The following is a 15,511-nucleotide window of genomic DNA, read 5'->3' on the forward strand; positions in this document are numbered from 1 at the left end:
ATCCCGACCACGTCTGCTCTCCCATCCTGGCTTACGACCCGTTTCTGACCCCGACCACGTTTCTGCTCTCCTGTCCTGGCTACCCACCTGTTTTTCCATCCCTGAAACCGCCATCGCCCGCTACGGAAGATCTACTTCTGTATTCAGATCACAATCCGATTGCGAGAGCGACTTGCTTCCCGCGTCCAGCGATCACCGGATCGTGGGCGCAGCCCTCCCTCTTTCTTTCAATAAAAAATGTGGTAAACGTTACGCAATCTGGTCCTGATTCCATTCTGGTCGTGACACCGGTGGCTTTGCTTTGTCATTGCATTTCTTTCCTCATGCTTAATGGCAGTTTCCATTAGTTTGTAAGGCATTTTCCTATGAAACTTCATCGCCCCCAAGAGGCACTATTAAATGCTTATAAGTATTACTTATCAATCATAGACGTTTATGATGGGCCGTGCAAAACATTAACATAGTTTCCCAGTGGTACATTGTAATGGGAAGAACTTTGTAACTGTAACTGAAAATGTAAGATACAAACAGCTTTATTATTCACATACTTATTGTTCAATTCCCCAAAATTGTTTGTTTAATCTCTAAAAAGGTTTTTTTTTAAACTCTATTTGTGTCTTCCTCTTCCAGGTGACAAACGGGTGGTAAAGCTCTATCTGAAATCCAAGGAAACGGGCAAGAAATTCGCCAGCGTGGATTTCGTGTTCTACAACTGCAGCGTCCACCATTCGTAAGTTCAGACAGTCCATCGAGAAGACGTTCAATGTCCTCATTGCTCTTTAAGTTTCATGGAGTTGTTTGCCGCTCTCTTTTACGCGTTTCGTCCGGCCGACATCTCTCCCGCGGGACGGTTCGCACCATAAACACCCGTCTCTCTTTGACATCGACGGGGGCTATCGGGTTACCATAGAGTGAAAAATCAAACAGCATGCATAGATGTAACGATTGGGATATGAGATGGTCATTCTAGTCTTATCGTCATAACCCATGACACATACTAATAAATCATTAATTATTAATTCATTTGTGGGCTGTTTTGTAATCCTGTCTTTTGTTGTGAAACCTTTCTCCACCCAGTAGCTTTTCTCTTTATTAAGAAGGCAGTGAAATGCTTAATTCCGGTGAATTTTTTGATATTGAACATAATTGGCGCTATTCTCCTTATCTCCTCAAGAGATCTTTTCCTCCTCATGCCATGAGGCTCTTTAACTCTACCCGGCAGAGTAAAAGCCAACAGTAAACCACACCACCTACATTGCATTTTACCGAATTTTATTGCAATATGTATTCTGTGTAGCACTATTTAGTTATTCAATATAACACGCTACAGTGGGCATTTGCACGTCACACTGGGTATTTGTATATTGTATTCTTTTTGCTTTATTATTGTATTGTTCTCAGCTCAGGGATGCTGCTGGAAATGGGAATTTCCCTTCGGGGATGAATACAGTATCTATCTATCTATCTATCGATCTATCTATCATAAAACAATGCTGGAAAGGTACTCAATTTAAACAGCTGTATTTTACGTGAATATTCTTACGGGATTTTTCACAGCTGTAGTTGAAATCTACTTTCATGGAAAAGGCTGCAGCTATCCAATATCAAATTTTAAAAAAAAAGGAAAAAGTAGCGAAAAACGCAACATTTTTTGGACCATGGCCAACCCAAATGACCAAACACCCAAACAAGTGAAGCACCTCGGCACCTAAGTTGGTCATGCCTTCGTCCCTCCAGATGAAACAGGACACAAGAAAGCGGCCATGTCATTCGTGTCAGGGTGACACAACACACTCTTCTGTTCAACAGCAGGGCCCGACAGCTTTCGCTGGTTTACCCCTGCCGCATCATACAGGTGCCCTGCCCATCCCTTAGAATGCGTCTAAACATGCCACTATCCTTTTACAACACCTCTGCACTCATTACTATCACCAACAACCAACTGTATATGTAAAGTATTTTAAATAATCAACGTTTTTTTTTTTTTGCCTGAGTCGATGATGCTTGTCGCTAATAGCAACGGCCGTGTTGAGAAAGTTACGATCACAAAGCTATCACTCAGGCCTACATTGAGTACTTCCTACAAAAAAGACAAAATATTAGATTGCAGAGCAATCAATTCATTAAAGTGAGTCTCCTCTGCATTAGGGTACCTGAGTATGTCTCTATTTATATTTTCTTCAGTCAAGTGTTCAGTCCCGCTGCTGAATCCAGGCTTATATAATCCTTGGGCTCTGAATCGAATCACCCCGATGACTCCCCCCCCCGAAGTGGCAGGATCTCCCTCTGTCCAGTCGCGGCTGAGCCAGTGTAGGCTAAAACGTCTGGTGGGGTATTAGCCCCAAAGCGGCAGATGGCACTCAGGGCCCCGGGATACCTCAGGGCACCGTCTCGGCCTCCCTCTGGATATCAGTTGAGCCTCCTTGGGGGATTGTCCAGAAACGAGACTCGTGCTTTTGCACGCCACGGCCACACCTCTCCTTGCTCTCTCGCTTATTGCCAGTTTAAGCTCCGATTGTCACGGACACCTTATCCCTCTCTCGGACCTTTGACCTGCTTGCTCGATTTTGCATTTGCAGATCCCCCACCCCTGCCGGTCCCGACACGACGGGTTTAAAGGCTCTCAAACAGATTTGTTTTCTGAGAACATGTAGTGTAGCATCCCCACAAGGATGCAAATACTGTATGTTGCTGAATATTCTACAGGCGACTCGAGATATTTTGTCTTGTTTCCTGTAAAGCTGTGACGCAATTGATGGAACACAAGGTTTTCAAAATGCAGGGTTTCTACGGGTGCTTGAAATTGCTGAAAATGTTAGAATTTTAATATTGTGTTTTCAAGGTTCAACGCGTTCTAAGGGATGGGCAGGGCACCTGTATGATGCGGCAGGGGTAAACCAGTGAAAGCTGTCGGGCCCTGCTGTTGAACAGAAGAGTGTGTTGTTTCACCCTGACCTAAGTGAAACTGCCGCTTTCTTGTGTCCCGTTTCATCTGGAGGGACGAAAGCATGACCAACTTAGGTGCAGAGATGGGTGTTTGGGCATTTGGGTTGGCCATGGTCCCCAAAAAATCTTGTGCATGTTTTTTGCTACTTTTTCACTTTATTTATTTTCTTTGTTTTTATGTGTTTGTCTTGCTGTCGTTCACCCTTCTCAAGGGATATGACCAGTGTAGATAGATAGATAGATAGATCGTTTTCATGGTCAGAAAAATGCTTGAATTTTGGGTGATGTGCTTGAAAATGCTTGACATTGTCGCCTATGCCATGTTTCTTGGGAGTCCGACTGTTTAGGCCACGTAATAAGTAAATACATTTATTTATTTTTAAATAGTGCGAGAAAATGACGCCGACACGCCTGCTCTTGTGGCTTGTCATTATAGTGTTGTCATGTGAAGCGTCACTGCCCTCTACCGGTCGCACCCAAGAGGACAGCTCTATTTAGAAAACAGGCTCTTTTGGCTCGGCTCACTGAGAAGAGCCAGCTCCCAAACTGCTCGTCAGATTTTTATTTTTATTTTTTCATGATATACTATCAATAATTATAAAATATTATGCACCAAATTTTCAAGTACTAAATCGTTTCATATTTTTTGCAGTGCATCCTTAAAAACCCTTGAAATATAAATCAAAATATTCACAGATCTACAAAAAAGTAGCTTTTTACACACTGAACAGGTTTGTAATCAAACAACACAAAATCCCTGGAAATGAAAATGTAACCTATTAACTCGACAGACTTTATTTTCGTCATCAAAGTCAACAACAACAAAAAAAACATTATATTGATGGGCGTTGAATTTGTTTCTTTGAGGCTACTGGAAAAATAGGCCCTGGAAGTGCTTGAATCTGGCCAAAATAAGGTGCACGAACCCTGAAAATGGCAAATCCCATTAACACAACAAGTGCGACCAGCTTTGAAACAGTCAGAGATTGTTGTGGACAAGGCTTCTCTCGGTTTGCGTTCGGACTTTACAGGCCTTTTCTTACTTTAACTATTTTCAGGCTACACTAACAAAAAACCCGAGAACGAGCATGAAATCACTCCCCAACTACCCCTTTTCCTGCTTCCTAATGTGTTGTGAGTCCTGGAACAGCGGTGCTAGAAATAAGATAAAAGCAGCTAGGTGTGGTGGGAAAAAATACAAGGGGTCTTTGAACTCAATTTGGCATTGTTAACACATACGTACTAGAGAAAAATATTCTACTTTCAACGTTTTAAATACACCTCAACAGACCCACCTTTAAAACTATCGTAACCTAATTAACACGTAAAACAATATGGCGACTGCTGTTACCCTTATGACATTACAGCTCAGGATCTCAAATATCAAGACAAGACATGCAGTCTTCAAAATGCATTATTTCTGTAAATAATTGAAATATTCCTCTTTCCCCACTTTTTGCATGTTCAAGTATCTGAGGATGCCTTGCTTTACAACCCCTAATGATCTCCCATAAGAACAGTGATATTTGCCTCTTTATTCCCGAGGTAGTACAAAATCTTTATGTTCTGAGAAGACTCAATTAAAAGGAAGGGTGTCCCATTTTGCCAGCGTGGATGTATTGCAATATGAAGTCACATTAAAGTTGATGGCATTCCTCCCGCCGCGGACTCAGACAAGAAGCCAGGCGAGAGAGTCACCCATTTGAGGCTATTACCCCGATGAGCTGATTAAATCTACTCCCAGGGTTGATCTAATATGTCCTTTGAGGGACGTAATGGACACATTTAATTAAGTTACAGATATGGCACGTTGCATCTTTGCTACAGACTTTAATGGCCGCCGAGATAAGACGCTCCTTTGAAGGTGGCACCGTCCCGTTGTTTCCCTTGGGCGTCGGGTGAAGTTACTCGTGTAATGATTTCAGGTCCATGCATCAACATAAATGTTGTGTAGGTCCATAATACAAGGTCCTTTTTCACAAAGCAAATTCTTACTTTCAATGATGTGGTCATTACCACAAAGTACAGTAGACCTTGGGATACGACGGCCCCGCCTTATGACGTTTTTACTCTATGGTTTGGGAGGAGACCCCTCTTTATGAATTTTTCTGCCTGCACAACATCAATAAGTTATGTTGCATGCCCACACATTTTCGTAACATTGTTGTAAGTACTTAACTGCTATTGGCTAAACTACCTCCCACAATTCCATTTTCTTCATCCAGATCAGATTACCGTGTGCTTGGTAAATACTTAGCTAGTTGGAAATACTATACTGCATTCCATTTACTGTATTAGCTATAGGTCCCAGCTCTTGCATTGAGGCTAAAGGGAGAAGCAAAAACATGATAACCATGAAAACAAAGCCTCCGATGATAAAGAAATACAAATGAGGCACAGGCATTGTTACACTTTCAAGAAATATTGCCATAACCAAACAATTCGGTTGTTTTCCCTCGATACGACATCAACAAGTTATAGTGCATGCCCACAACTTCTCAACACAGTTTTTAGTATTTAACTGCTATTGACTAAACTACCTCCCAGTGTACTCGCGTATGTAGCGTTACATCTCTGAAATACCTGTCTGCTATTGACTTGCACCGCAGCGTCATTACATCACTCTAATGCTATTGGCTGAATTACCTCCCACAATGCCTTTCTCTTCATCCGGATCACTATTCTATGGGCTTGGTAAGCGATACTGTGCAAAAAAAGTTCATTTTTTTTACAGTATCCACTGTTGGTGTCACAAGGCTTGCAGTGATGCTAAAGGAAGAAGCAATAACATATAACTATAGAAACGAAACTTGCAAACATAAGGCACTTGCATCGTTATACTTGCTAAGGAATGTCGGTGTAACCAATCAGCGATAAGGATAATCATAAGGCATATGCATCGTAATACTTGCTAAGAAATGTCGGTGTAACCAATCAGCGATCAGGATAATTAGAACAATCAATTGAGCACATGTTCATTATTGGACATTTTGAATCCGCCCTCTCCTCCTTCATCCGCATCCACCTACTAAATCCACTATACCAACTCATGTCCCGTCACACTAAAGGTTAACTAAATGTATTATTTCCTTTGTTTGTGTCTTTATGAGTGTTCCACGTAAGTAGTGTTTGTAAGATACCATTTTGTTATTTTTTTGTTTTTATCTGAGGTACCGGGAGTTCAAGATTCCATCCCCCACTATACAGCAGTTATGTGTTTCCCATCTCGGAGCAGAATCATGTCTTTTCCTGGGACTCTACTGTAGTCTGAAAACTTTGAAGCACATTTGCAAGCACATCATTATTTGGCCTCATGAATATTCCTCAATATATTAGTGACAAACCCCTGTATTATCACAATTTATACGTACATTCTGTCGCCCAACTTCCCATCTTCAAAACACATACCCCCCCACCCCTCTTCCGCCTATTTACACTACTGATTATGTTTCAGCTTTCGCCTTTTCAAAAATGCCATACATTTGCATAGTGCTATTCATCTAATTAGAATCCCCACTGTTTCAGTTTAAGGGTTTGCCGAGATTGAAATAGAAAATCACCCACGGCAATGATTGCGTCGTAATTAAATATTTCCATAAGCCTTTTCTCATTTCTCATCCCTCTGTTTATTAAGATTGGGAGGATAGAGGGGCAGTGAAATAGGGTGAAACGTTAATGACGTAGCCAATCAATCCTTCTTTTTTCGTTGTGTCTCCGGACGATTCAAATATTTAATTGTGATGAATCGCATTTTCGTATGTCTATTTAATATTTCATTGCGTATGCAAAAATGTCTACAAAAATCCCTTGTTTGGAAACGTCCAATTTAATTTCATCCGACACACGGAAAATCTCTTATGCTTGTGGCTAGATGCTAACGCTAGGATATTTTACCGTGTTATACGATGAGAGACTCATTACTAGGGGTCTGTTATTTTATCTTACTTCATAAGGGGGTTCAGTGCAGTAAGTTTCACTATTATTATCAGCTCAAGCTATCTCATATGTCAATAAAAAACAGACCAGTTTTGAAAATAGCTCGTAATCTTTGTGATTTTCCAGGATTTTTTTGTAACTTATAATGTTTTAGTCGTTGACTGAACACATTCCAGCTTTAATTCTAATTTTTACAACCTTTTATTAACTTAACTGAGCTACCACATACTACAAATCTTCCACCAGTTCATAGGTACTTCATTTCCACTCCTCTAGATGGTGCTCCCCCGAAAATGGATGAATGGATACACGGTGCTCTTGATTTAAATGCAAAGTATAGTTCAATACATTATATCACAGCTATGCTATTGCAGATTGACCTCCCACAATGCCTTTCTCTTCATCCAGATCAGTATCTCGTGTGCTTGGTAAATATTAATAGTAGGCGATACAAATGTTCCTTTTTTTGTACACTATTGGTGTCGCAAAACTTGCACTGATGCTAAAAAGAGAAGCAGTAACATGATAACATTGAAACCGACGCACAGGCATGCTAAGAAATGTAGCTGTAACCAATCAGCGATTGGGCTAATTACAACAAGGAAATCATCTGAGCACATGTTAGTGTTCGTTATTGGACATTTTAAAATCAGTCTCATTTTGAATCCGCCCTCTCCTTCATCTGCATCCACCCACTAACTACAATATACCAGCTCATGTCCCGTAACACTAAAAGTTAACAAAATGGGTTCTTTACTTTCTCTACTATTTTTGTTATTTATCTGAGGCACTGGGAGTTCAGAACGCATTAGCTACTAACCATAAGGTTTTATCCCCCACTTTACAGCTGTTTTGTGTTTGCCATCTCAGAGCAGAATAATGTCTTATCCTGGGGTGAAATTACCTATTTTCGATGAACTACAAAAACTGAAACAAATCAAGCATTGTTCATTTCCACTCCTCTAGATGGTGCTCCAGTGAATCTTTAAACTAAGACTGTCATTTCGAGCAATCAATGAATATTGTAGTTTTTTCGCGCAATAACAATGCTTAAAATCCACTTGCAAAAATGGCACATTCTGAAGTATGATTTCCAATATAGGGCAGTGGAAACAGAGAAACAATCTAGTAATAACATGATAAATTGTTATTTTATAAAAACTGGTAACCCCTCGGGCTATCAGTACCAAAGAAAAGTACCTCTTGGCTTGAAATGCTAATGACCTCTGCGCTAGCATTCTTGAATTCAAATGTTATGGCTTTGGTGTTACATTGTCGTACAAAAACACTTAATCTTTGGTTTTATTTCGATATTAGTAAACTAGCTGTAGTTTAAAAGCAGTATTGGTTCCTTTAAATCATAAAACAGTACTTGTTCCACAGACAGACTGAGGAGATAATTTCTTCCTCATGCTATGAGGCTCTTTAAAAAAGTAAAAGTAAAAGCCCTCATTAAACCCCACCCCAACATTTGCATATTACCCTATTTTTATTACAGTGTGTATTTTCCGTAGCACTATTGAAATACTCTATAGCAAAACGTTATATTAGGTATTTTTGTATTCCATATCTTTATTTTATTATTTTATTTTTCAACACAAGGATACTGCTGGGAGTTTGAATTTCTCTAAGGGATGAATAAAGTATCTATCAATCTATCTATCTTTCTGGATAAGTTAACATTTCTAGTGTTGAATTAAGCTCTTGGTAGGAAACTGCTCTTAATTCTGTTCCACAATGATTTACTCACACACTTGCCGGATGAAAAGATCCAGTCACCGAGGAGTTACTCGACCTGTAAATGATTAAACCGCACCCTAAATAGTAGCCAATAAATAACTCATTTTCCTGAGCGCCCTGCCGCTGAATATACCTCATTAGGTAACCCGATTGTGTTCAACACTCCAGGTTGAAGAATGATTTTTCTTTTTCCAGGTTTGAAATAATACTGGCACTCTGAAGGCACTGCCGGTGCATTAGCATCTGAATAGGCATTAGCATTACGAGCATGGAGGCCCCGCTGTGTGCTGCTTCTCAAATCCTCTGAGTAATAAAAGTTGATGGCCATTGAAAAGAGGTAGAAATAACGCAACATTGGGGTGTCCGACACAATGGACCCGCCACTGATTCGTTGCCATTTTGCCATAGTACAGGCTTCAAATGCTCAAAATATTTTCCAAGAACCAACAACATGCGAGACACAATCGTGAATAAAAACCAAATGTATTCAACATTTCATACTGCGCTAAAAAATAAAGAAATTGAAAAGTAGGCTTGGCAAATTCATTAAACTCCTTTGGGTTAATACTTTGGTCAATCTCTTTTTGCACATCTTGAAACTGAAATATTTGCCTATTCTTATTAAACCTCTCAAGTTCCTTAAAGTTTGATAATTTATTCACAGCATTTTTCAGCTCTTTCCATAAATGCTTCCTAGGATTGAGGTCTGGACTTTAACTTGGTCCTTCTAACATCTTTATACTGTTAGTTTTAAACCATTTCAATGTAGATTTAGTTTTATGGTTAGGGTCGTTGTCCTACACCACATTCTCAAGTCCCTTGCAGACTCCAACAGATTTATTGCCAGAATTGCCCTGTATTTCCCCCCAAAAATCTTCAACTCTAACAATCATCCCAGTTCCCCCAGAAGAAAAAAAAAACAGGGCACGATGCTGCCACCACCATGTTTTACAGTGGGGATTGTGTTTTCTGGGTTATTTACCCCAAACAGAAAACATTGCTTTCAGCCCAAATACTTTTAATTTTGGTCTAATTTGACCAAATCACCTCGTTCCACATATTATCTGTGTCTCCCTTCTGGCTTCTTGCAAACGCCAAACCAGCCTTTCAATGGTATTATTTCAGAAAGTGCTTACTTCTTGCCACTCTTCCATTATGACTAATAATTGTCCCACCTTGGCTGTAAATGCCTGCAGCTGATGTTATATGGTCATGGGCCTCTTGGTTGGGTTTCTGATTAGTTTTATCTTTGTTTGGGCCAAACCTTTAGTGGGACGGCCCGGTGTTGGTTGGTTTGTAGTGTGTTTATGCCCTCTCTATTTTGATATTATTGCCCGCTTAGTGCTCCGAGAAATTTGCAAATTTTGTGAAATCTTCATGTACCTCATTCCTGCTTTGAACCTTTACATAATTTCATCCTGAACCTGCTTGGTGTGGACCCATCACGAGCAGGTGCATTTAAACTGAGACTTAATGACACACAGGTACACGGTTTTTGTCATTGATAGTCATTTAGGTAGACATTGGATCATTCAGAAGTCATCAGGGAACTTTAGGAGTTTTTGGCTGAGCTGAGAGCACAGGAGCCAACTTATAAGTTTTTTTAATTGTAAATATAATATAAAATGTTTGAATAATTTGGTTCCATTTCACAAGTGTGTCTCACATCTTGTTGGTTCTTAGGAAATATTTTAATACTTTTAGCTTGGAGTTATAAGCCTGCAATGTTGCAATATTAAAATATCTTGGGAGGGCCACTACTGCTAGACACTGTACGTGGGCAAATATAAAACATTCTGAAACACCACTTGTAAGGGCTTCTGGTATAGTTGCATCCAGACTCAAAGCTAGCTTTGTAGAATCCGAAAAAGGGCGGGGTCTGGACACAGAAAAGGAGCTAGGAGTTAGCAGTAGGGGGTTGTCAAACAGAGCCCGTGGGCCCCGGGTGGCACCCGTAATGACACGTCTCCCATTTCAAAGGACGCTGCCATAAAAGTTAGCCTGGGCAACCTGCTGACTTTACGCTCATTATTTCGATCGCCGAGACTCAAACGAGGTTGATTTGACTTAACTAAAAGATCAGAGCGGAAAATGGGACGGACATTGTGACAGATGTGTTGTTCTTGTTGCTGACTGTGCGGAGCGCGTTTTGATACTTGCTGCGTTAATTCGCCAGTCTGCTGACTTTCAATGAGACTAAAGCTGACGACGTTTACGTGCGGTACGGAGAAGAATGATACACGCAAACTCTGGCTTATCCGCTAAATAAACATCATGGGTTTTGGATGATTTTGCTGAAACGTTTCTGTTTTATTTTCTGCCCCTACGGGAAAATGCCAACAATTGTGTCATGTTAGAAAACCGCAGTTTTTGTTGTTAGTTTTCGTTGTCACTCATGAGCACAATGTCCCAATCTAATGCCCTCTCATTGGCTCAACACCCTTGGTGTTGACATCTGATAGGTCCACACAGAAGAGACGTTCCTGGGTTGGATAGGGTAAAAAAAATAACATAAAATGGAAGCTAGCACTAACTGCTATGTAATGGCTGTTTCTTTATTTTGCTAAATACAGTATTCCCTCGATTTTCACATTAACCATTTCATAACCACTTGTATTAAGTTAATTTATGTACATCTGTGTACTATAGTGGAACACAATTTTTTGGTTCTGCGCTTAACACATTCCAAATGTTTTTTCTTTCAATTAATACCAAATTTGCACAGTAAAGATATCAATAATTGACAGATTTTTTCACACTTTGCTGCAATTGTTAGACAATGTTAGAACACAAAAACAAAAACCTCTTAATCTTAACTCAACTTAAAACTGTTAAATGCTACCAAGATCTATCTATTTAGCTATCTAGCTTTCTATCTATCTATCTATCTATCTATCTATCTATCTATCTATCTATCTATCTATCTATCTATCTATCTATCTATCTATCTATCTATCTATCTATCTATCTATCTATCTATCTATCTATCTATCTATCTAAGAGGGGTCACAGACAGCAAGACAAACATACAAAAACAAAGAAAAAAAAATGGAAAAAAAACACACGCAAAAAATTTTGGACCATGGCTAACCCAAATGCCCAAACACCCTAACAAGTCAAGCACCTCGGCACCCAAGTTGGTCATGCTTTCGTCTTCCCAGATGAAACGGGACACAAGAAAGCGGCCATGTCTCTCGGGTCAGGGTGACACAACACACTCTTCTGTTCAACAGCAGGGCCCGGTAGCTTTCACTGGTTTACCCCTGACGCATCATACGGGTGCCCAGCCCATCCTTTAGAACGTGTCCGCAATCCCACTATCCTTTCACAAAACTTCTCCACTCCTTCCTATCACCAACAAGAGCTCTAGTTTCCATTATATTTAGACCTCTTTCCTGCAGTGCACTCATAACACTATCCATCCACGGCAATCGCGGCCTTCCAAGATCTACCCACATAAAAACAATGTATTTATTCTGAAATACAATTTTCAATATTTGGTCATAACACAAGTTTTCAATTTAACTTTCCTCATCTGGAATATTTTAAAGCACTGAGAGGCATGCAGACTCCAGCCTACACTCTAAAAAAGCCTCGTACTGTATATATCGGTTGATTTCTCTTCAAAATCTTCGTTTTATTTCCTGACCCCAAAGATGAAATTCCCCAGTTCTATTCGTCCATTTATAGTGGATACCACATTGATATTCATGCATATATAGTGTAAGTCTATGCTTGTAGCAGGCTACATTGAGCTCAACTAGTAAACACACAGGACGCAGCAATGGAGCGAGTGCAAAAAATCTCAGTACTATGTAAATGACATGACATTATCCTTTAGTTAAATTCGTAAACAATGTCTACTGTATTTGCGTAATGATGTTGCTTGTGCTTGCCACCCTGATCGGATTACTCGTAACCGCTATGTTTACGGTTACTATTCATTCAAATTGTCCAATCAGCAGCAAGTAAAAAAAAATCAGTGCTCCGATTGGTTCGAATGTACCGGGTGTAAGTACTCAGAAATCAGTGAAACTCATTAATAGTGGGAAGAAAGCAATGTACCAAGGACTCGAAAGTTGGACTGCAATATACCAAGGGTACACTGTTTATATATTTTGTTTCAATCTAATGATAAATCCTCCTATCACACTCAAATGTGCACTCTCTCTGACCCCGTGTGAAAATATCCCCTTCACACCTTTCACCCAGCCCATCTTTCTCCCTTATTTATCACTCGTAGCTCGGCGATTGTCCTTGCAACATGCCCGCTCTGTTGTGCAACACCCCGCATCCATTCAGACGGGAGTTTTTCTTTCGAGCCTCCATCATTCCTTGCTGAGATCCCTTTCACTTACCGAGCAGCCATTTTTTTGGGAAAGCTCTCCCCGAGTTCTTTGTCTAAAGCGCCCTCTCATCCGCGGGGCTATAATGCCTTCGCCAGGTTTTAATTCACCTGCCCTGGCTGAGGCGAGGTGGAGACAGACAGCCCAGGAGAAAGAAAGGGAAAGGGAGGAGAGATCAAAAGCAGGTGGATTTCCCTGATAGACGCTGAGACGCCAGGTATCGTGGGAGTGGGAGGAAGAAAAAATACGGAGGGGGTATGTAGCCTGGGGGGCTTTGTGTGGGGGTCTCGAGGGGGGATGGGGAAAAATGGTTAGGACATATTGGCCTGTATGTCGGTCGGAAGCTGGAAGTGAGGATTAGCAGTGGCGTGTGACGACTTTAGGTGCAAGCTCCGTCATGGCTGCTTCGGGTTATTGGCCGCTCCCTGCCTTTGAAAAATCGTACAATTTCTAGAACTTCATCTGCATGCAAACCGTAAAGTCAGATGTAAAAAATGAATGAATGAATGAATGAATAAGTCGCCTTTATCGTCATTACAGTTAATGTCATTAAGTACAACAAAAGTGGAGGGCTTCTCCTTGATAGCAAGTTGAACAAATTCAAAGTGCAAAAGGATAAATAACATTTAACAATAAATTCTGATCTTGAATCTTTTTATGATGCGGAGGGGGTAAACCAGTTAATCCTGTCGGGCCTCTCTACTGATGAAGTGTTGCATGGCACAGCTCCTCACCCTTTCTGTGCTGTGGACTTATTGTTTGGAGTCAGGTTGTGAAGAAAAAAGGGGGATGAATGTTTGGTCAACGCGATTTGGACTCTAGCCACCTTCCACTAGGGGGACATGGCTTCAGTATATTGATTGATTGATATGATATATTATAAATGTCTGCTTATTCTCTGCGGCAGTTTTACAGTAAATTGTGCTTTTGGATGCTGAAGATGGGAGTTCATGGTTTTAGTAGCGCTTGAGGTGAACATGTTCCTCATTCTGTTAGTTCTTCGTCCAATGCATCAATAGCGCCTTTCAGAAGGCAACTGGGAACCTGAATGGAACCTGTCGTTGATGATGTTTTGGTCTTTGCTAAGGAGTGGAGTATGCATGCAATGACGACCTGTGCTGCATTGTCCGTTGCTAATGGAGACCAAAACCCTTCTCAATATGTGAAAATTGGTGAAGCAGCCCCCAATGCACCCTCAATTTTTAGCATGTGCTCTGCTGGCAGCAACTGTTGATTGGGGATAATGCATCACGGCCAGAATGTTGCAGTTCATTTTAGGCAGGCCTCATGCTTCAGCAGTTTGTACCCCAGAAAAAAGCTCCTATGCTTTCAGCAATAGTCCATCCGGGATAATGGATCACGGTTGCATGAATTTGTTTGTTCAAATATTTAACAAAAATAAAAACTAAATGTTGTCACACTGTAATTATATAATACAAATCATGAGCCCAAAGGAAGTAAGCTGAAGCTGAATCTTCTCAGTGCCTGGTCTTTGTACATATTTTTTTTCTTGTAGGCTAGACATATTTAAAACTCAAAACAAGAAAAACATACCCCCTAAAAAAAGTGCCTTCTCCTGGTCCTAGCTCACAGCATTATCGGATTGGGGACGATGTACAAGTGCAGGTCTTTTAGGCGGAAATAACAGCGAAAAAAGAGCAGCCAAGCCCAGCAAAAGTGTGCTCTGCCATTGTCCTCTCACAGCAATAGGAGTTTGGGGATAATGGATCACGGCCACACGAGTGCAGGTCATTTTAGGCGAAAAGAACGCTCTTGTTTTGTGATTGTAATCAGAATGGAAATTATTTGTTCAGATTTGTCAAAAAAATCAAATTTCTTATCCCAATATCTCATTACTATAAAATAATAAAATGTTGAGAGAAAATGCACCACCACATCATCTTCCATTTTTCTTCATGAAGCTCTTAATAGCTCCGGCTCCGCCAGTCTTTGCAATAAGCTAAACCAGCGAGTCCTGCTCATTTCCCCTCCATTTATTAGCAAAATTGATAAATTCCTATTTGCTCTGGCTCAGTATTAAGAGGCCTGTTATTTCCTGGGCTTCTCATCCCTCATTGTAAATGGACAGCTTCTCTCAGCACAACGCTAAATTGGTCAATTAAAGCAGCAGTGGGATTGAATTAAGCCTCAGCCTCTGATCTTACTCAAAAGGAGGAGCTCGCAACTGGAAACGATCGCTTAAAGCCGGCGCACCTTACGAACTAGACGCTCTAATTGATTCAAATGAATCCTTGTCAGGCAGGGTTTGATGGATTTGTGTACGGGGCCTGTTACAGAGATGGAGATTCGTTTTTCATTGAAGGAAAACAAGTGGCTGGCTTTTCACATGGGGTTCAAATTTAGTTGATGGTTTGTCTGCGCTGAGCACTTAAAAGTGAACTGCACTGGGCAGCCACGATCCATAATAATAAAAATTGCGGGTTGGAGGGGGGAAGCACCAGTGATGGGGGCTACTTCCCGGATATTTGTTTACTGCGGTGGGTTCTGGTCCCCACTAACTGTGATAAAGAGGGATTACCGCA

At 40.7% G+C, this 15,511-nt stretch overlaps 1 protein-coding gene across 2 annotated transcripts in view; it reads left to right on the forward strand.

The window, feature by feature from the left end:
* plxna1b (plexin A1b) overlaps positions 1 to 15,511 on the forward strand; it is a 321,328-nt gene that overhangs the window by 173,014 nt on the left and 132,803 nt on the right. For both annotated transcript variants that reach the window (XM_088337907.1, XM_088337908.1), the window contains exon 8: positions 631 to 730. In XM_088337907.1, the coding sequence (XP_088194033.1) occupies positions 631 to 730 (100 nt within the window). The remainder of the gene's footprint in view (positions 1 to 630; positions 731 to 15,511) is intronic.

This window comes from Urocampus carinirostris, chromosome 6 (genome assembly GCF_059441175.1).
Source record: "Urocampus carinirostris isolate Australia breed hairy pipefish chromosome 6, RoL_Ucar_1.0, whole genome shotgun sequence".
NCBI classification, from domain to species: domain Eukaryota; kingdom Metazoa; phylum Chordata; class Actinopteri; order Syngnathiformes; family Syngnathidae; genus Urocampus; species Urocampus carinirostris.